Source organism: Dendrobium catenatum, unplaced genomic scaffold (genome assembly GCF_001605985.2).
Source record: "Dendrobium catenatum unplaced genomic scaffold, ASM160598v2 fragScaff_scaffold_716, whole genome shotgun sequence".
Lineage (NCBI taxonomy): Eukaryota > Viridiplantae > Streptophyta > Magnoliopsida > Asparagales > Orchidaceae > Dendrobium > Dendrobium catenatum.
In genome coordinates, this window is record NW_021319178.1 from 15269907 (window position 1) to 15292950 (window position 23044).

General features: G+C 36.1%; 1 protein-coding gene across 1 annotated transcript in view; it reads right to left on the reverse strand.

Moving 5' to 3' along the window:
* Nucleotides 1-23044, reverse strand: part of LOC110103728 (lecithin-cholesterol acyltransferase-like 4) — a 37512-nt gene that overhangs the window by 7825 nt on the left and 6643 nt on the right. The window contains exons 3-7 of the mRNA XM_020832541.2: nucleotides 19156-19274; nucleotides 12935-13070; nucleotides 12735-12786; nucleotides 9353-9453; nucleotides 7835-8017 (exon numbers count right to left, since the gene is read on the reverse strand). Of these exons, the coding sequence (XP_020688200.1) occupies nucleotides 7835-8017; nucleotides 9353-9453; nucleotides 12735-12786; nucleotides 12935-13070; nucleotides 19156-19274 (591 nt within the window). The remainder of the gene's footprint in view (nucleotides 1-7834; nucleotides 8018-9352; nucleotides 9454-12734; nucleotides 12787-12934; nucleotides 13071-19155; nucleotides 19275-23044) is intronic.

A 23044-nucleotide genomic window follows, 5' to 3' on the forward strand; every position in this document is an offset into this window, starting at 1 on the left:
CCTGTGAACGGTGAAGGTGGATATGATGCAAGTACATGTAGTATGCAACAAACACTATGGTGTCCATACAGCCGACAACAACAGTACCCTACAGGTATATTCAACCATGCAAACAATAATAATTGATGCTACTACCAACAAGTACACCAAGCCACATGTGAATGGCGAAGGTGGATATGATGCAAGTGCAACAGCTCTTCTACAAGCACATCCGGGAGAACATAGTGAACATGGACATTCCTTATAAACAAGTGCGGCTGATGTGATACTTACGGATAACAACAGTAGATATATCGTGAGTACAATGAATCTTCTATGGACACAAGTACATATGACACCTAAAAACAAGTGTAGGAGATATGTTGTATACAATAATCCTTCTATGGATGACAACGAACAACATGCAACAGTCGGTGTCAGCATGCAGATGAATATGCAAATCTGCCTACAACCAACAGCTAACAACTAATGAAGAATGTGTACAACAGTCGTCTCTACGGACGCCTGCAATAGCGATGATGGATATGCCATGAGTACGATGAATCCCATGTGGAAAAAAATACGTACAACACTTAGAAGCAGCAATGAGCGATCTGCTACGAGTATGATAAGTATAAAGACAACCTAATGTATGGAGGAAATCAATTGGTACGTCATCAAAGAAAGACCCGACTGTAGCGGGAAGCACGGAGAATTAAGTGATTCTGTATAGTCAAAGAATGATCAATTGAAGAGACTGCCTTAAGAAGCTCATTGATCTGCGATCAGCGGAAGGCCCCAATTACCATTAACCGAGTGAAGTCGAATGGTTCTATTAATGATTCTATAGAGTCAAAGACTGAGCACTTAAAGGAAAAAAAGATGAGAGAGAAAATATCTCTTTATATCATCTCTTCATAAGTACTAAGGCTCCCTGAAATTTTTCGCGCCATTCAAGTGAAAACCCGGAGAACAATCCCCTTAACTCAATGTCCTACTCTCGTGACGAGTCAGTGACAGAACAATATGACGATGTACTAACCAAGCCTTTGAGCTCATCAGCCTGTGATACGTCATCTATCACAAAATGCTCTCATGTCGTTTAGATGTGTTTATCCAATTCAAACAAGGGTTAGTTGTTTTGTAGATCCGACCTCCGGATAAATGAGAAATGAGAGTCTAGATCATAATAATAAAGAACCTTATGGTAGTCAGGTGACAACACTACGATTCACCAGTAGGAAAAAGCAAGGAATTAGTGATAAGAATCACGGGCCACTGAAGCGCGATATCATGCCTCCGGATCTGCAACGCTTGTACAAGCACATAGAAGGCGCCAACAAAGTCTGAAATAAGACCCCATGCATTTGGCAGTGATAGTCACCAATATAGTCAGACACCCCTTCACATTACATGCAAACATTTTAAAATTCCCCTCACATATACGTTACAACATGCACATAAATTCATCTAAATATATCATTTAGCATCGTGGAATACATTTAATTGTAATAAATGCATTGCATTTTACATGCTAATATATTACATATGCACCTGTCACAACTCATAGAATACGGGCATGTCATCTGACATTGTTGTTGTATGTTGAAAGAACCTCCTGCATAAACAGAGGGTTTCACTCCAATATGTCATTTGACACTGTAACTGCATTTCAAAAATCCTCCTCCTGCATAAGCAGAGGATTTCACTCCAGTGTGTCATTTGACACTACAATTGCATTTCAAAAATCATATAATGTACATATGTGCATGCATCGCACAAAATGCATCCAACAGCACATCTGCATAGGCCCTGATGAGCATGTTGAAAGTAAACACGAAACATATGAGAATTCCGCATAGGTCAAGAAACAAGTTCAGATTCGAACCCAATCCTTTGTCGGCAAATGGACAAAGTCGACAAATCAATAAAATAAAATATTTATCAATTCTCCAAATGATGGTCGTGTTGAATGTAAATGTTAACCGGAGGGAGATCAAATATTTTCAAATGCCTTCAAATTTTCATAAAATACAAATTATTTTCAAATGACTCCACATTTACCCCGATGATGATTGTGTTGATAGAAAATCTTAACATGAGGGGACTACAAGCATTTAAATGCTTCCCAAATGCCCATAAAATCTAAAATTCCCAAAAAAAATCGGAAGACCATGACATTTAAAATTAAAATAAATTGTCAAACACTTAAAGCAAACACCTATCCACCATCTGCAACAGTTTGTTGATGTGGACAAATCTGAAATCAACTCCAGCTCACCAAGAGCTAATGTTTAGTCTAGAATATCACTAGGATTCATTCTCAATTTATCTCTTATCAGTCAGGACGTGGCATGTGTCCTTTAATAGGTGGTTTCGTAGTCAAATGACACCACCCCTACGATTTCGCCGCTAAATGACAAAACAGGGAAACGGTTATGACCAGGACCCTCTGAACTGGGTGATTTACCGCAAATTGACACCATTATATTATGGTCATGGTCAGCGCATGTATGCTCCCCAATGACATTTTTGAGATATGAATCAATATGATATAATAGATATGGCACAAAGCCCTTTGTCGGCTAAGGTGGATTTAAATTTGTCCGCTTAGACAAATATTCACCCTATGTCTACAAGGTACCCTTAGACAAATCAACTCATGGCCGCTGACAAGGATCCTTCTATCAAGTTGAGTTGACTACCTCCTCTGACTAAGTAGGCGAAGGACCATGATGGCCCGGGACGACGAAACCAGTAGATCTTGATTGGGCTCATCATCATTCCCCCATCATCCACTTTAAATACGAGATGGTGAAATTTCTAATTTTAAATACTACATTCTCAAATGTATCTAAACCATGTTGCTACTATACGTTGGATATTCCGTGTATGTTTGACGACTAGCCTTAATCGAAAATTCTCTTTCATTATTGGGAGAGGTAATTAACTATAGGGGCTTGCGCCTATAGTAAACCAAAACTCATACCATAAAGTCCTCGCAAAATGAGAGCAAAATCTCTAGGCAATGTCTTATTTAAAAATCAATTTGACTTCTGAAAATTTATCTCAAAACTTAAACATTAAAACTCTCCTCAACAACCCGAAGAAAAAGAAAAGGGTCAATGGAGAGGCCAAGACGCGAATTTTTGAAGCCCACAACTGACATGAGCCTCGCCCTGGTAGTGAACACCTAACTGAAATAAACCACGGTTCGCTCATCCTGCATAAGTACAGCTACTAGCCCATACCTCAAAGCATCCATCTCAACCACAAAAGGCTAGCTGAAGTCAAGCAGGGCTAACACTGGCATGCTGGTCATCACCTTCTTCAACTTCTCAAAGGCCTTGGTAGTGACTTCACCCCAATTGAAATTATCCTTCTTTAGTTGTTTGGTCAAAGGCCAGGCTATTGAACTATATCCCTTCACTAACTTTATGTAGTAGCCTGTAAGCACCAAGAACCCTCTCAACTCCCTTAAGCTCTTGAGTATTGGCCACCTCAGCATGGCCTCAATTTTGCTCTGGTCAGCTGCTACTTCTTGTGATGTCACATGTCTCAAATACTCCACTCTAGGCTGGGTGAATGAGCACTTCTTTAGATTGCCAAACAAGTGGTGATCCCGTACAGTGGATAACACCAATCCGAAGTGTTCTAAGTGCTCCTCCTTAGTCCTATTGTAAATCAAACTATCATAAAAAAGACTAACACAAACCTTCGCATATATGATTGGAATACATTATTCATCAGGGGCAGGAAAGTTGTTAGTGAGGCCAAAATGCATCACTAAAACTTGTAGTGTTCCTCATAAGTCCTAAATACCGTCTTGGGAATATTGTCGGGCCTCATCCGGTTCTAATAGTACCCTGACTTCAAATGAATATTCGAGGAAAGCACTGCTCCATAAAGCTCATGCAGTAGCTCATCAATTACTGGAATAGAAAACTTTTCTAGCACAATCTCCTTATTCAACGCTTGACAGTCCATACAAAACCTCCAACTGTCATATTTCTTTTTCACTAATAGCCCTAGAGATGAAAAAGGACTGACACTGGGTTGAATAATCCTTGCCTTTAGCATCTTCCTAATCAATCTCTCGATCGCATCATTCTGAATTTGGGAATAACGGTATGGACGAATACTGATAGGTGAGACTCCTTCCTTCAAGATGGTAGCATGTTTGTGTTCCTCGGGAATACCAGTATGGACGAACATTGACTTGATATCGACAAAACAAACAAAGATACAAATTAATCTACTATTCGAGATGTAGATTGACCCTCCACAAACCCTAGGCGCCATTAGGAATAACTCCAAGGAAAATTACTACAAAACACAAAATCCCCTAATGAAAACAAAACTTAATTAATCCAACAATCCTAAATAAACCTTCATAATTCCCTTCCTAATCTGAATTCAAATTAGTCTTTTTTCCCTAAATAATCCTTCCAAATTAACCCTCTTTCCCTAAATAAACCTTCTTAATTTCCTCTCAATCTTAATTTTCTAAGATAAGCAATTAAAGACAGAACTACTCCCTTTTGAGCCCTCCCACCACCCCCTCCTTCCTTCTCTCCTTGTTTGTTGCCCACACAAGTGAGGCCCACAGGGCTCTTCTGCCCGCCAACTAGACTACCCCCTTGTTGGGGCCAGGTTGATTGGTTGGACCAGCTCAACCAGTCCATCAAACTCTTTAGAATATCAAATTTTAAGGTGACAGAATTATCAAGTTCGAGAGAATTTGTAACTATTTTCATTTTGTGCCCATAAATTATTGAATAATTGGATTGACTGATTTGCAAGAGTACGTTCTGACACGAGTCCCTTATTGAATTAATTGACGTTATTGATTGCTATTGATTAGACAGCCATTCTATTGATTGGACAGATGATATAGATTCAACGAATGGACTAGACGACATGATTGATGGAACCGATAGTATTGATTGATAGACACTGCTACGATGGATAGATATTGGCTTCCAGTCACTATTGATTTGATTGCTGAGACGTGTTGATTTATCGATGTTTTTATCGTTGTATTGATTATTGATTTCCATACTGCATTGACTACTGATTTGATTTCCGCTGTACAGACTTGATTTCATTGACTATGGATTTCCGTATTGCATAGATTCATTGACCATTGATTGACTCGATTTGATTGACCTGCATATTGATAGCATCGCCGTGCTTTGATTTCAGTTGTAGGCTTTGGTGACCTGCTGGGCTTTGTAAGCTCATTATATGTGGTTAAAATTTTCAGGTCCGAGCAAGGCAACTGGAATGGAGTTCGATCAGAATGTCAGACGAATCTTTTCACTATTGATATCTGGGGCATCACACAAACACCCTCTGAACTGGGTGGTTCGCCGCAAATTGGCACCATTATATTATGATCATGGTCAGCACCTGTATGCTCCTCAATGACATTAAATCTTTGAGATATTAATCAATAAGATATAATAAATATGGCACAAAGCCCTTTGTCGGCTAAGATGGATTTAAATTTGTTCCCTTAGACAAATATTCACCATAGGTCTATAAGGTAACCTTAGACGAATCAACTTATGGATGCCGACAAGGATCCTTCTATCAAGTTGAGTTGACTACCCCCTCTAATTAAGTAGACGAAGGACCATGATGGCTCGGGACGACGAAACCATTAGATCTTGATCAGGCTCGTCATCATTCCCCCACCATCCACTTTAAATACGAGATGGTGAAATTTCTAATTATAAATACTACATTCTCAAATATACCTAAACCATGTTGCTACTATACGTTGGATATTCTGTGTATGTTTGACGACTAGCCTTAATCGAAAGTTCTCTTTCATTATTGGGAGAGGTAATTAACTATAGGGGCTTGCGCCTAAAGGAAACCAAAACTCATACAATAAAGTCCTCGCAAAATGAGAGCAAAATCCCTAGGTAGTGTCTTATTTAAAAATCAAATTGCCTTTTGAAAATTTGTCTCAAAACTTAAACATTAAAACTCTCCTCAACAACCCGAAGAAAAAGAAAAGGGTCAACGGAGAGGCCAATGCGCGAATTTTTGAAGCCCACAACTGACTTGAGTCTCGCCCTGGTAGTGAACACCTAACTGAAATAAACCATTGTTCTCTCATCCTGCATAAGTACAGCTGTTAGCCCATACCTCAAAGCATCCATCTCAACAACAAAAGGCTAGCTGAAGTCAAGCAAGGCTAACACTGGCACGTTGGTCATCACCTTCTTCAACTTCTCAAAGGCCTTGGTAGTGGCTTCACCCCAATTGAAATGATCCTTCTTTAATTGTTCGGTCAAAGGCCAGGCTATTGAACTGTATCCCTTCACGAAATTTATGTAGTAGCCTGTAAGCACCAAGAACCCTCTCAACTCCCTCAAGCTCTTGAGTATTGGCCACCTCAACATGGCCTCGATTTTGCTCTAATCAGCTGCTACTTCTTGTGATGTCACATGTCCCAAATACTCCACTCTAAGCTAGGTGAATAAGCACTTCTTTAGATTGCCAAACAAGTGGTGATCCCGTAGAGTGGATAACACCAATCCCAAGTGTTCTAAGTGCTCCTCAGTCCTATTGTAAATCGAACTATCATAAAAAAGACTAACACAAACCTCTGCATATATGATTGGAATACATTATTCATCAGGGGCTGGAAAGTAGTTAGTGAGGCCAAAAGGCATCACTAAAAAATTGTAGTGTTCCCCATAAGTCCTAAATACCGTCTTGGAATTATCGTCGGGCCTCATCCGGATCTAATAGTACCCTGACTTCAGATGAATATTCGAGGAAAGCACTGCTCCATATAGCTCATGCAGTAGCTCATTAATAATTGGAATAGAAAACTTTTCTAGAACAATCTCCTTGTTCAACGCTCGACAGTCCATACAAAACCTCCAACTGCCATATTTCTTTTTCACTAATAGCCCTAGACATGAAAAAGGACTAACACTGGGTTGAATGATCCTTGCCTCCAGCATCTTCCTAATCAATCTCTCGATCGCATCATTTTGGATTTGGGAATAATGGTATGGACGAATACTGATAGGTGAGATTTCTTCCTTCAAGATGGTAGCATGTTTGTGTTCCTTGGGAATACCAGTATGGACGAACATTGACTTGATATCGACACAACAAACCAAGATACAAGTTAATCTACTATTCTAGATGTAGATTGACCCTCCACAAACCCTAGGCGCCATTAGGAATAACTCCAAGGAAAATTACTGCAAAACACAAAATCCCCTAATGAAAACAAAACAACTTAATTAATCCAACAATCCTAAATAAACCTTCTTAATTCTCTCCCTAATCTGAATTCAAATTAGTCTTCTTTCCCTAAATGATCCTTCCAAATTAACCCTCTTTCCCTAAATAAACCATCTTAATTTCCTCTCAATCTTAATTTTCTAATATAAGCAATTAAAGACAGAACTAATCCCTTTTGAGCCCTCCCACCACCCCCTCCTTCCTTCGCTCCTTGTTTGTTGCCCACACAAGTGAGGCCCACATGGCTCTTCTGCCCGCTAGCTAGACTGGCCCTTTGTTGGGGCCAGGTTGATTGGTTGGACCGGCTCAACCAGTCCATCAAACTCTTTAGAATATCAAATTTTAAGGTGACAGAATTATCTAAGTTCGAGGGAATTTGTAACTATTTTCATTTTGTGCCCATAAATCTTTGCTAGGGGTGGAGGAAACAGACCCACAACACATCAGATTAACGACTATATATAAGATAAGGATCATCTCCCACATTGCAAAAGCCAACAAACAAAACTAAGAGGGTTTACCCCTTATAATTTAGCACCTGCTTCATAATAAACTAGAAAGGAATCGACATGAAACTTACATTATTGCCCAATAGAGCTTCATTCATTATAGCTGTAACTTCATCTGCTTCATAAGACTCCAGCAACGCATGCACTTGACCTGAACTATCACGTCTTTCTCTCCAAATTTGCAAAAGCGGAATTTCCTCCCAGCTAAAACTGAGACTTCCCATCAGTTCGTAAATGGACGGGCATTCAATCAGCTACAAAAGGATCTACAATTAGATTCTGATTTACAATGATCAATCTTTGAAATGTAGAAGCATGAAACAATTAATGTTAATTATATTTTTGTGTGTTAAAAATATTTAATAACTATAGTAGCATTTAACAACCAAAGGACAACATAGGAAAGTTGAGGGTTACAACAGTTCAAAAACCTGTTTTAAACCAATGTAAAACCATAGAGATTCACAATTGTGAAAAGCCAAGTATTTGGTTTAAGCCTTTAAGGTTGATGATTCTGATGAAGAATCCTTTAAGTACAATAACTCCTGTTACAAATTTATTAGGACTCTGCACACCAACGCGTACAAATGGATCTAAAACTAAGTATAACATTTCTGCAAGATTTAAGAAGATGTAAAGTACAACCCATGGCACGCAATGGCCATATTTATCATAATATTTTATGGAAAATAAATAGCCAGATTAAAACAGCCAAATATATTGCAACTCTGCTGCTTAATGACAAGATGGTAACCAATTTGATAGAGCCCTTCAATACAAGAAAATTAAGAGCCGTGTAAAAGAAGCATAGGTCAAAAAAGGAAATATAAACCTATTCCGAGTGATCTTAAGCCAAAAAAATGAAAAAATAAGAAAAAATTGTCGGGTAGGCGAAAAAATCTTACAACTTATCCTATCCAAATCCTGATAGGAATTAACCAATACAAAATTGGTTACTTGCTTCAGACCAGGGATCATCCTGTCATTTATTTCTTCCTCGTTTTGTCTCTCACGGTTCATCTAAGGTGATAACCTTACGCCATTCAACTAACAAGAGAATTAAAAATTATCTGACACCTTCATAGAAGTCAAATAGAAGAATTTTCTTAAGACAGTAAAACTCAACAGATTGATTACCGACTCATTTCTTATAGTTTAGAGCTACTCAGCAACACCAAACACCCCAAATTGTTAATTTTATTGACAGGGCAGCCTTTGCACATGCGGTTAACTAAAATGAAAGATGAAAGAAGCTTTCAAATTCGGCGACAATTTACAAATATTTCAAATTTATGCTGAGCATTTGGTATAATGGCAGTGATGACATCTTACACTTCAAACTCAAAAGTATACACAATAAAGGCTCATGTGGGCAATAGAAAAGAAATCCATCAAAATAAATGACATGATGTTGGGAAAGGGATAACTACTATTCAAAATAAAGAAAGATCAGACATTTATTGTAAAAAAGAATAATGATTGGTGAAACATCACAAACATTGATCATTTTTTATACATTACTAACTAAAAAACATGACATGAAAGTTCAAGAAGAAAACAACACAAAAACCAGTGCCATAGAAGCATACCAGATGCTGCATGGACAACTTAGAAATGAAAAAATTTTCCTCCCAACCTTCCACAAAAGATGCCCCATTTAAGAGGCTGGTTGTGATGTATCCAGGTGCCCCTGTAAATACAACAAAGTATTACACCTGAATAAAATATTTCAAAATAAAATAGGTAAATAATAATTTCAATTTCCTTTACAGGAAATTCAAAAAATATACACATGTAACAATGAATTGGATAAATGTCTACATGGGGAGAGGGAAGGTACTGTGATAACTTAGACAACAGAAAGTATAAAAACAGTGATGATGTGAAAGGATCTCAAAAGATGGCTTAGGATTTAACATGAGAGATTTGATGGTTTCGGGACAAACAGAAATGAGATAAATGCCACACCTGAAATCGGTCATAACTTTGTAGCTGTTGGTTGGAATTGCATAAAAAATGTTTAGAAAAAGCTCACTCAAAACCTGATAAGCACAGGCCAAGGTGCATTGGATCATATTTAATGCCAGATACCATTATTGGGGTATCGGCTGCAAAGTTTTCAGATGGCATTTTGTTATTTTTGGCAAGTTTCTTGGATAAGTTCGATATATCTTTTTCTTTTTGATTTTTTATACAGGGATATGAACATCCCGTATGATATTAAGTAGGATCTTGACTTCCTGCCAATTTCAGCTTGTTCTACGTTTCAATATCACCTCGATGCACAAAATAAACTCAACAGAGCATGGCATTAGGCTAAATCTCTGATGATACTTCCATGTAATGTTATCTGAATATTCTCTGAAAGGATCAGATGAACCCGCAAAGCCAAAAATGACACTAAGAAAACAAAATAAATGGAAAGCTGCTAAGAATGAGAAATCATTCATGCAAGAATTTCAACACTTTTGAAATATTAATGAGCTATGTTGCACCGATACACCTATTTATGAAGGCGTGTTGTATCCGATACACCGACACACGGATACGCCTCCGATACTCCACCGATACGTGTCGGATACGCCAAAGCCGTATCCAATTAAAACACTATTTAATTTCAAAAGGACACGCGTGTCCGTTGAAAAACAAAAAGAAATCAGAAAAAAAAGACGCGTCATATTTACTTCCGCAGTTGCGAGCAAGATTCTCTCATTTTAGAGATGGATTTGAGTTTCTTGATTATATATGAAAAAATTAAAAAACACTAATCTTTCACTTGATGAGCCTGAATTAGAAGCTATGATATTTATTGAAGATGATATAGAAGTTCAAAGACGAACCAATGAAGAAAATAATTATATCATTACTTCTATTGAATAGTTGAAACTTCATGTGCTAGATAATTTATGTTTATGCTTTTGTTGTTGTACTAGACATTTAATGCTTACTTATATTTTGATATTATAAGATACAAGGCTACAAATGATGTTTTTGTAATTTCAAATATTATACTTTGATTATTTTCTTAATGTTTATGTATGATTTATAAATTATAATGTCGTGTCCGCTTTGTGTCCGCATCGTACCCGTATCCTGTATTTTTAAGAATTGACGTGTCCCGTATCCGTATCGTGTAGTATCCGTGTCGCCGTATCCGTATCGGTACAACATAGTTAATGAGCACCAACCATTTAAGTACCAAACTAAAAAAACCACAGTAATTCTAGAAGAATAATATAAGCAAACTGCAACTATATAGATTATCATACAAATAAAATCACAATCTAATATTATCAAGGAAAACTATATGCAAGTAATAATTGCTTATTATCCATCATTTAAGGAATAGAAAAAATGATGGTTACAATGATAAGAAGAAGAATTAGTGTGGGCTGTTTGCAAGAAACTACTAGAAGAGGAGAAATCTGGGAATATAAGAGAAACTTATAAGCTATTGTACACTGAGAGGGATAACAGTAGACATAGGGAATGAATAGAAGTAGATAGAATTGAAAGATAAAGTCGTTGAAATAAATAGAATTAATGATAGGGTTAAAGCTATTATATTATTTATTAACGAGGTTATTATAAAGGTGCTTAGTGCTTATGCACATTGTTAGATGGAGACAAATGCAATAGGCAATATATCATCCACATTTCATATTAGCTCAAATATATCAATATATGGGCATAACAAGATAACAAGAAATATGGGAGGCCAAGTGTCTCAAGAGTTGATGACAAAGAGAAGGATATCAAGGAGAGAGAAGATGGTAGCATGCAAAGGAGTTTAGTTAGAGGGAAGTGAAAGAGCAGGTCAATGGAGATCAAAAGTTCAAGTGCAGCACTGACGAGAGGTGTTTGTTCAGCTCAGGAAAAATTTTAGAAGCGTGAACCGTGCTCTCGCAAGCTTAAGTAGTTTGGGTAACTTATTTAACAATTTTTTTAAAAAATAGCCTCTCTCTCTCTCTATTCTCGCCAGCCCTCTCTCTCTATATTCTTGCCAGCCCTCTCTCTCTATATCTAAAATTTCACATGTTTTGTCATTCTCCCGTCTACCCTCTTTATATTCCCACCCGCCCTCTCTCTCTCCTCCATGGCATCAACACTCAACAAAAAAAAAGTTGTGGCCACACCGCATGGTGTAAAGTTTTATTGCTATGTAAAAACAAATGCAAGTTGAGAACCCTTGCTGCACAGCGGACAGACAGGGTTGGGCGGGTTTTACTGGGCGGATTGGTAACAAGTTGTTAGCCATGATTTTAATTAAATATTTATTTTGTGCTTGTGTTCGGCTCAGCTCCTTAACGAGCTGCTCGATAAGCTTGAAGTTAAATGAGCTCAACCCGAACATGAGTCGAAATCGAGGAGCTCGAACAGCTGTCCAAGAAGCTCGACGAGTTTCGAACCGAACTTGAGCACAATCTTCACAAACGAGCTTGAACTTGAACAGACTGAAGCTCAGTTCGGTTCGGTTTGTTTGCAGCCCTAACCACAATCAAACTAGAACTACAAGGACTAAAATCCAATAAAATCATACAGAAGGAGGGAACTGAAGTCCTCAAGCAAATAAAGAACCTATCGAACAAACAAAAAAAATAAACAAAGAGAAAAATATAAGAACAGAATATTGATCTACCAAAAAAAAACAAATTCAAAGGTAATCTTATCAGAAGCATAATCCACCTCATCAGCTGCAAGCATCATTAAACTACTGACTTTAGTTAAAGAGGCCTTATGCAGGTCAAGTTTCATCTCTATATAGTTTCAACATATGTTCCTCCTACTGTTTAACTAGTTGTTTCTTTCACATTACCCTTTCATTATCAATATCACAATACTGATTGAATAACACAAAGGAACTTTGGACTGCAGTTCTATAACAATTTCCATAGCCTATCCTGATTCAAACTAATTAGTTAACTAGCTAACAAATGTAATACTTCGCACACAAATTTGTAGGCACGTTACCTTGAAATGGTGCGGCAATTGCTATCCAGTTTTGAACATATTTCTCAAAAACCTATGCAGTATTACATTAGTTTGAAAGGTTAGTACTCATTTAAAAGGAAACAGCAAGAGAGAAAAAAAAAAAAACCTCAAAGATAGAAAGACAGTTAAACAAAAAATCAGGAAGTCAAATTTAATTTGCTTGAAGATAGAACACTCACGTCAGCATGCAAACTTAGAAAGCATTTTGCCAACAGGCCACCCATGGAATGAGTTACAAGATTCAATTTCCTTCCTCCAGATGAATTGAATATGGACTCTAATTTGGCAGAAAATCTATCAAGAGTTTCCTGAAGCCTGAACAAAAAAGGATACAACTGATATATCCAGTAAAGTTCTTACAAAACATTATAAAGCCGTTCCATGGTTGGCATTCAGAACATGCTATCAATACCTTTATCTGATCAAGAAAAATAAACATAAAAAAAGAAAACTATATGCATTATACTAAGCGTGGATACATGCACATGAATATGATATTTGGAATGCCACGTACAATTTGTACATTATATCATGGAACAAAAATGAGTTTGATCAAATTGGTCTCAGCTAAGATCAGGGGTGTCAATATTTGACACGACCCAAAAACCTGACTCAAATCTGACCGGAAAATTTCGGGTTAGGGTCAACCCAAACCAGAAATGGGTCGGATTTGGTTTCAACAATTCGGCCCGTTTCAAAAATCGGGTCGGGTTTGGGTTGACCCTTTGACCCGAAAATGACCCCTTTTTTTATCTGAAACCCCGTTTTTGACCTCGCAGCCCGAGATTGACCAATTTTTTACCCGAAAAGAGGAGATTGACCCGTTTTTGGACCCGAAAACTAGTATTTTTTTTCATGGTCTCGTGTTATTCAGGTCGTGTCGGGTTGAACCGGACCCGAAGGTCGTGTCGGGTTGACCCGGACCCTAAGCGGGTCGGGTCGAGTTGACCCGAATAGTGTCAAGTCAGTTTCGGGTTCTACCCGAACCCGACCCGTGACCCGAAATTGACACCCTTAGCTAGCATAAAGTCTTTGCCACCAAGATTGACATTTCATGTTCCAAACCAAATCCTAAAATAAAATCATGCTATAAAATTCAGCTGGTTTGCTTGCCATCATGTAATTTGTACAATAAAAGGCCAGCTTTTTGAGGTTAAGCAACACGAACAATTGTATGGCTCGTTTTCATGCAGAAGAGAAAGAACTGCCATTATTCTCAGTTGCTAAATTCCATCGTTCAATCTCAAGATCGTCACCTTTTAATAACTATTGCAGTCGACCTTGTGATTTAATTCTCAACATTTAAGAGCAATGACACGAACTGAAAGACACCAAAGCAACTTTTTCTCACCATGAAACTTCAACTTTCTAACCATATTTCTATTGACCCTAACTATCCTCTCACCTGTAATGCAAAATCAACATCCAAGTCATTGTGGGTATGGACAATTAACCTAAATGTACTTCTTCCATATTTCATGCAACTTCCATCCTCCCCTTTGCTAACATTATTATTATCACTAGCCTTATCGCAACTATTATTGGGTTAGCTTTCTAAATCCGCATTTTACATTTGCTCCTGCTCCTGCAAAGTACTTTCAACTATGAGCTGTTATACCCATTGTTAATGTATCCACCCCTAGGTTAACCAGGCATGAAAACCCCTCTACACATTAACAACCTCTACCCAACCTCTACCCTGAATCACAAATCTAATGTAGATATCCCTAATTAAGAAATTTCTCAGTAGAATGAAACACAAATGACCACCCCCAAGGTCAGATTAAAAGCAGCTCAAGACCGTCAGCAGAAATACAATGATCCCAAGTATAAAATGATAGAATTTGAAGTGAGAGATTTTGTATTCTTAAATGTAAGACCAATGAAGGGTGTTGCAAGATTTGGCCAAGGCGGAAAACTCAATCCAAGATATATTGGTCCATTTGGATCATTGAAAGAATGAGAAAAGTTGCTTCCAAGTTAGCATTACTTTCAAACATGTCTGATATGCATAATATTTTTCATGTATCAATGCTCAGAAAAAATGGGTTACAAATGAAAATCAAAGAGTTCCGCAAAATGAAATTAAGCTTCAAAAGGATTTGACATAAGTTGAAGAACCTAAAAGGATATTAGAAATGGATGTTCGTAAACTGAGAAGCAGAATAATTCCTTTTGTGAAAGTTCAATGGAAGCACAGATCAGTGAAGAATGTTACATAGGAAAAAGAGGCATATATGAAGCAAAAATTTCCTTTTCTATTTGAGGAAGTATGAAAAGCTGAATTTCTTAGACGAAATTCTAATAAGGAGGGACATTTAGTGTAATAACCAGAAATTTCAGGTAATCTAAATTCAACCCATTATTTCTTTTAAAATTAAATAAGTTTAATTAATACTTTTTAATTATAATTCACAGTAAAATAAATTAATTTTTACTTAATGTACTGAATAGATGCTTCCTTTAGGGTGTATGAGGATGAGAGCAATTATAGCGTGGGGTCCTCTCCTCTATACTTTGTTCGAAATTCATGCAAATAGCCACTGTAGAATGTTCGACACAGTGCAGGCAAAGGGAGTTCGGCACAATGCTGCATTGAAGAATTCGACACAGTGCGGGCTTAGGAAACTTTGACATAGTGTTGTATAAAGGAATTCAACCAGTTCAGGGAAAAAGGGATCACCCAAAATGTGAAACCCTTTAAGTTAGAGAAAGCTAAATTCTTAAACATCGAGGCGCATTTTTGTGTAATAGTTAAAATTTTATTAAGAAACTCCGTAGTTAAGCATGCTCATCCTAGGGCAATCCTGAGATAGGTGACCTACTAAAAAGTTACACCAACAAGACAAAACTGTGAGATCTTAGGCCAAAGAGGACAATATCTCAATAGTTAAGAGTTTTGGCTGTTACAATATGAACCCATTTTCTAGCTCAATTCTACTAGTGAGAAAAAATGGTGGCAAAGCATCTAGGTCACCTGAGGACTGTACTGGAGACTTTAAGGGAGCACCAGTTGTATGTCAATCTGAAAAATGGTCATTTATACAGTCACAGGTGGAGTACCAATGACATGTGATAAAAAAACAGAGGTAACAGCAAACCAATCCAAGATTGAGGCTATGTTTTGATTGGCCATTACCAAAGAACTTGAAGGAGACGAGAGGGTTCTTAGGTCTCACTGGGTACTATCGAAAGTTTGTGAAGGGTATGGTACGATAGTATGGTCACTGACGGAGCGGCCAAAGAAGAGCAATTTCAATTGGGGTGAAGCAGCAACACATGCCTCCGAGCAATTGAACAAAGTGATGACTTGTGTGCCAGTGTTGGCACTTCCTGACTTCAGTAGACTACTTGTGGAAGAGACAGATGCATTAAGATATAGACTAGGGGCCTTACTCATGCAGAATAATCAGCCCATCGCCTATTTCAGTTAAGTGCTCGGCTCAAGTCCTTATACAAGTGAGAGTTGATGGCAATTGTTTTAGCCATCCAAAAGTGTAGCCCTATTTTTGGAGCGACACTTTATCGTCAAGACAGACCAGAGGAGTCTGATGTTTCAATTGGAGCAGAGGATGGTGACTGAGGAGCGTCAGAGGTGGTTATCCAGGTTACTTGGATATGCTTTTGAGATATAATATCACCCAGGACTGGAGAACAAAGCCACGAATGCACAATTGAGAAAGACAAATGAAGCCACATGGGAGCCATACGAGTTTATCAAGAGACAGATCGCATCAATCCACCTTGAGGATAAGGTGTAACAATTCAAATTTTTGAAAATAATAAAAAATGAAAAAAAAAATTGAATTTTTGTTTGAATTAGAGCACTGTAATGTTAGGCCTAGAGCATTTTACTTTTTCAGTACTTGTAAACAATTATAATTATTTTTTGTGAAGGAGAGAGAAAGGACAATTTCCATTTTTTGTCTTCGAATCACTTTGCTACTTTTGCAAAAATTGTTTAGATCGAAGTACGTGATTTAAATCATATCTCTACTTTCAAAAGATTTTTATTTTGACAATTGACTTCTCCTCAAAATTGATTTTACTATTTCTTTTAGGATTTATTGAACTTTTACAACACAACTTTTGTATGATATCGTACTGATTATTCTGGAGATTTTGACTATAACATTTTTTAATTTTACTAGATAAAATAAAAGTTATTAAATTGTGTATGATTTATATTGCATAAAAATTGGATATTTTTATTTAAGCATATTGTTAATACAACCATTAAGAATAGTGGCCGCCAAATAAAGACTGGTTGACTCATTGGTTGAAGATTGATTAACATTTACAGGATAGTGGCCGACAGGCTTTCCTTTAAATACTATAATGGGTGTTATCCTCTATTGATGTGTCGACCGGCAAAGAGTCATGACTCTATTTAATGAGCCAATAATTACTGATTATTAATTAACGACTATTGAAAAAATATTGTGATAGCAAGTACTTCTTACTTGTTTAAGTGTGACCACCGAAATGCATTTTACATATTCATTGTTATTGTAGGTCTTTATTGATATTGCATTGATTTGTTGTCATTGTAGATATTTACTGTTACTTCATTACTTTACTATTACCGCACCAGTTTTACTGATGATACTGTACTGACATTGTTACCGATATGTACATCGATGTTGTTTGATACTACTATTGATTCACTGCTATCGTTATTGTTATTGATTCAGTGTATTAATAATGAACATGTGATATACTAAGCATGTGATTAAGATACGAACTTGATATTGATATAGAATAATTGGATAGCATTGTACATCATTATAGAGTTTTACTTCATTGATATGATTCTGACAATCTTTATCGATGCTTTGATTTTTTTTGTTTTTTATGATTCATTTACTGATTGATATTACTAAAATAATATTTTATTGATTCGGCATTCGTACTTGTTTACTGGTTTTTCCACCGTACTGCTTTATTGACTAACTATTTTACTGTTTACATATTCCACTACTACTGCATGCGAGCTTCACTATTTCTACACATATTCATAATCATATAAATATTATTGTTATGATTTGACCGCTGATATGCATATTGCTCATTTGATGTGTTTTGAGTTCAGTTGTAGAATTTGGTTACTTGTTGGGCTCTTGAGCTCATTATATATGGTTAAATAATTTCATGCCATGGCAAGAGGGCAGAAGTGTGAGATTGATCAGGATCCTTCAGGTTCAAGTTCTTGTTATTTTAGTTATTCTTTTGTACTCATGGCAGAATGAATATGTTATAATTGTATAGATCATGAGTAGTGTACATGATTTTTGTGAAATAAATACATATGTATATATTGATATTTTGATCAATAGTTTTATTTTTTCTAATATTTATATTGATAAATTAGGTACCTTTGGTTGTGTAAATTAAAAAATAAAAGAATAATTCTTTCAAATTAGATTCTGGGGCATAACATAAGGTGTCTCTTTGGGGAGAGGAGTATTGATACGCCTTTGTGGGGCTCAGAAGATTTATTATTCATTATGTAAGGAGAAGAAATTAAGGGGGAACTAATTAGGAAATATTTATTTAGGGAAAGAGGATAGATTTGATTGTAAGGGAATTAGAAAATGTTTATTTAGGGAAAGATAGATGATTTGATTGGAAGAGAAATAGGAATAATTTATTTAGGGAAAGATGCTAATTTGATTGAAGGGAATTAGGAAAGGTTTATTTAGGAAAATATGACTTATTTGAATTAAGATTTGGGAGGGAAGTATGAAGGTTTATATTAGGGATAATTGGGTGGCTTTATTTTCATGATATGATTGTGTTTGCTATAGTTTTTCTTTGGAGTTGTTTCTAGCAACACCTAGGATTTGTGGGATAGTCAATCTATCTCTCAAATAGTAGATCAATTGTATCTTTTAGTATTTGTTGAAGATATAATAAAAAATCAGCCCTAATATTTGATTTCTGCATTTTTTTCTTCTTATCTACTTGTTGTTTTTACTTCCAAGATGCATCAAAATATCCCTTTAGTAAATTTTAATGTATATGATCAAAGCTAATTTAATGACAATAAAGTTATTGAAAACCATATATACCAACAATTTTAATGATTTTAAAGAGAATAGGTGGTTATCCTTCCCTCTGTTCTTTGATTTACGAATTTGGCCTCAACAGAATTGATTGAATTATTAAACATTAAAAAAAATTGAGAAATATATCCTAAGTTAAATCTATATACACCAGAAATAAAAGAAACATTAACATTTCAACACATTTTTACAGATCAAAAATAACATTGGGAAGGAACAGAATTTAAGACGTTATTTTGATCTAAGAAATTACACAAAAATCTAATTCTTCCTTCAAACATGAGAATCTTTAGAAGACATAAGAAATATTAACTATCATGGTAAAGAGCACATACCTATTACTTTGTCGAAAGTCATATCCAAAGCCAAATAAGGTTTTACCCTCTTGGAATCCCCATTTTAACATCTCTTCTATCATATCATGATAATAGTAAACACATTCACTTCCAATTATCTGCAAGTAAAATGATTATGACAGGATTATAGCATTTAACTTAGAAACTGTCTGGTTCAATGTTATTGAGATGCCACTTATTATGATACCAGTATTACTTGTCAAATACTATGCATATGGTTCGATGTTGTAATAATAAGAGAAGTATATGCCATATATATTAAAAAACAATGATAGGATTTTTCAAATGACATATTGTTAGATGTCGCCTGATTTGACAGGCCTGTAATATTAGTAAAATAAGTGATGGCAGTCTTTTTTCAATTGTTATTTTAAAATATTTGTGAATAAAAAATTGATATTTTTTATAAATATAGCATGACATTACAACAGTCACTAAATCAAACATTCCCTCTCTGGCATAATACGGTTTTTTTCAAGAATATAGCATTTGTTTAAAAGCCTGTACTACAATATTGCTTATTAGAAGTTTATTTTCCACCCTATATATATATATATATATATATATATATATATATACAATATAATTAAACACATTGTGTAGAGGTGTTATTAGTGAGGCAGAGGGGCAGAACCCCGCCAAGGGGCTCTGCCCCCTTGGACCCCGACATCACGTCTATCACAGGAGACATCGCAGATCGATGGCCACGATTAGGAGCATCTATTTATGAGTTCTTTTATGTTATTGTATTAGTATTATTTTTATTATTTGTTTTAGTTGACCTTTATACCCCTACAAGGGAGTTTAGTGAGTTGTAGCCCGAAGGGCATATGTGTCTTTGATATTTCTTCGTTGTTGAGGCCTGTATATAGTGGTCATAGTCTTTGTATTAGTTTTTTAATGATTGATGAATAAAATTTATGATTTCCTCCTGAGCTTGAGAGTTCTTGAGTGGTGAAGTCCCAAGGCGTGGGCAAAGCAACATCCACCAGTCGGCGGAAGAGTCCCCGGCTCGTCGCTCATCTCCTCTCCTTATGTTAAGCTGTCGGCCGCTCTTGCACCTCACCTCATCGCTGGCCCACCCCTCCCCTTGCTCTACCCACCGGTCATCCTCCAAACAACCTTTGTCATGAATCCCCACCCTCTTTCCCCCACCCCAACCGACGGCTAAGCCAACACCCAGCCAGCCTGCTTTTCCCAACCCACTGCCAGCCCCCCAATTACCCTTATCCCTCTTAATAATGATTTCAATCATCATTAATGGTTACCTAAACTGTCCCAATTAATTTAGGAAAGAAGTCATTAAGTTTGAAATTCAAATTTGAATTTGAATTATTTCCTAAATTAGTTAAACCGAAAATACAAAGTCTCCTAATTGGGTCTAATTTAATTTTAAATTAGATTTGATTGGATTAATCTATTCCTAAATTAGATTCATGCTTTAGGAAACCTTTAAATTCCCCTCAATCCCCTCCTCCCAAGCATGTCGCCAGCCCTCCCTTGACCTAATTGGGAATTCTTTTGAATTCTAATTTCCCTCCCCTTTTCATTAATTTGCTGATTTTAATTACCTTCCTCGGTAATTAAAAGAAGTCCAAATAATCCTAATCTAGCCGCCCCTCCTCCTATACCCGAAGATCCCAACCTTTCCTAACCCTAGCCGGCCCCTTCCTCCACCCGACTTCTCCAAAACTCGCCGACCCTCCTCCATTCTCTCTTCACTCACCGCCAGCTCCTCCGCGGTTCTTAATCACTAATATGTCCATGTTCTTGGATGGTCGGTCCTGAGGTCGTTCATGGATTTTTCTACAACTCTCAAGGACAAATCGAAATCCTTCAGTCACCCTTCTTTGATCCCGACTGGGAATTTGATGCTTCCGTCGAAGACTACGTAAATCGCATACTCTATCACCTCACCGAGACGATCGACGAGCAGCGACCATCCGGACAGTGGCAGCTCATCGGAAGACCACTGGTGCCTCCTTCAGCTACTCTCCCGTGGATCAAGACCATCGGCGTCGTCACCCTCCTAGTGGCATCGCTTAGTTTGCTAAAGGTCTCCCTCCTTAAAAAGCGTGAGTGAAAAAGGAAAACTCGAGATGAAAGCTCTTGATATTAACCTGCAGATTATTATTACCAATACATCTTGCCTTATTGTATTTCTTGATTTTGTTTTAAAATTATATGTTCTCTTAAAAGTGTAACTGCATGCCTGATCAAAATTTCAAAAGATAATTCTTAAAGCTATTTCTTACAATTCATTAATCTTAAAGTAGTGAACTACCAATAATTTTATTATTTCCTAAAATTCCTGGTTGTTTCACATCAATTAGGATTCAAACTTTAGCCTTTGGAGAACAACATAATTCAGGCGACCGCCAAGCCAAGTATGACATTATTTACAACAAGAAAGAACCCTGCAATGCATAAGCAGATAAGATAATCAAGAAGTTGATAAAACAAATTTTTGCATTCATTAATTTCATTATATGGAATAACAGTTCAATTGGACAATAAAGCCACTTTTATTATTGATATTGGCATTCATCCCAAACAATTAAAACCATATTAAAAGTCATAAAAATATTATGTTAATTTTTTTTCTATTGTTTTGCGCCTTTTTCAACAAATTATGAAATAAATACTTAATGATTCATATAAAACGTATTTTATATATAAAATAACTTTATTGAAATATTAAAAAGCTATAGTATTAAATGCAAGAGAAATGTAAGTCAACAGACAGGAAAAATGATATTAGAAATATAATAATGATCTCTTCGAATTCTAATATAACGTGCTTGAAAATGATTTGAAAATTTTTATTAACTCAACCACATCTTGAGTGAAGACCATTCTTTGGCTTTATTTTCAAAACTTATTTTATTCCAAAACTTCCAAAATTTGAGATGTTTTTCCACTCTTTCTAGAATTTTAAACCTCAAATTGGAGATAACATCATTTCAATATAAAACATTTTTATAACCCATCCCATTTTTTCATTTTCCATCCCATTTACATTCCATCACTACATAGCATATAGTAAATAATTCCTTTATTATAATAGTATATAATATAATATAGTACATGATTTATATTAGAATAGCATGTTTGTAGATGATAAGATTAGTTTAAAACTTCTTAATAAGTATGAGAATATTTAAACATGAAAAATGTCAAAATTTTGAGAGTTCTTCATTTTCGAATAGAGTCCTCTCCTTTTGTTAAGCTCAAATAATGAAAGCAATCTCTAATTGTGCCTTGATATTACATCTATACTACTATTATAAAAGGGGCTTGAGTTTCCTTCCCCAAGTAAATCTTGTCCATCCATTTTATTTCTTCTTAAATTATCTTGGCCATCCATTATAATATAAATAATTAATAATTCAAAAAATAATACTTATATAATTTAATGCTCTTTATGTAGACCTCATTCCAAATTAATTTTAAAATTTCTAAACGTTTTAGTTTCCCATCTATTTCATTTAATTATATGTTTCTTAATTTATGCGTTTTCCCATTTAATTATATATGTTTATTAATTTATTATCGGTTTCCTTAACTAATATTGCCTCTTCGTAAATCTAAGCCCTCCGTCGAAATTATTTTCTTAACTAATATTTATATGTTTCATTTAATTATAATCTAGCTGTCGCTTCTCCCCTTCACTCTGCCAAAGTCGAAGAGTCTCATGAATTGAGCCGTTAGTAGCTTCTCTGTTTCCTCTGCCGAAGTCGAAGAGTCTCATGAGTTGAACCGTCAATTGCTTCTCTGTTTCCTCCACTAAAGTGGAAGAGATTCATGAAGTTGAACCGTCAGTTGCTTCTCCATTTCCTCTTCCAAAGCGGAAGAGTCTTGTGAAGTT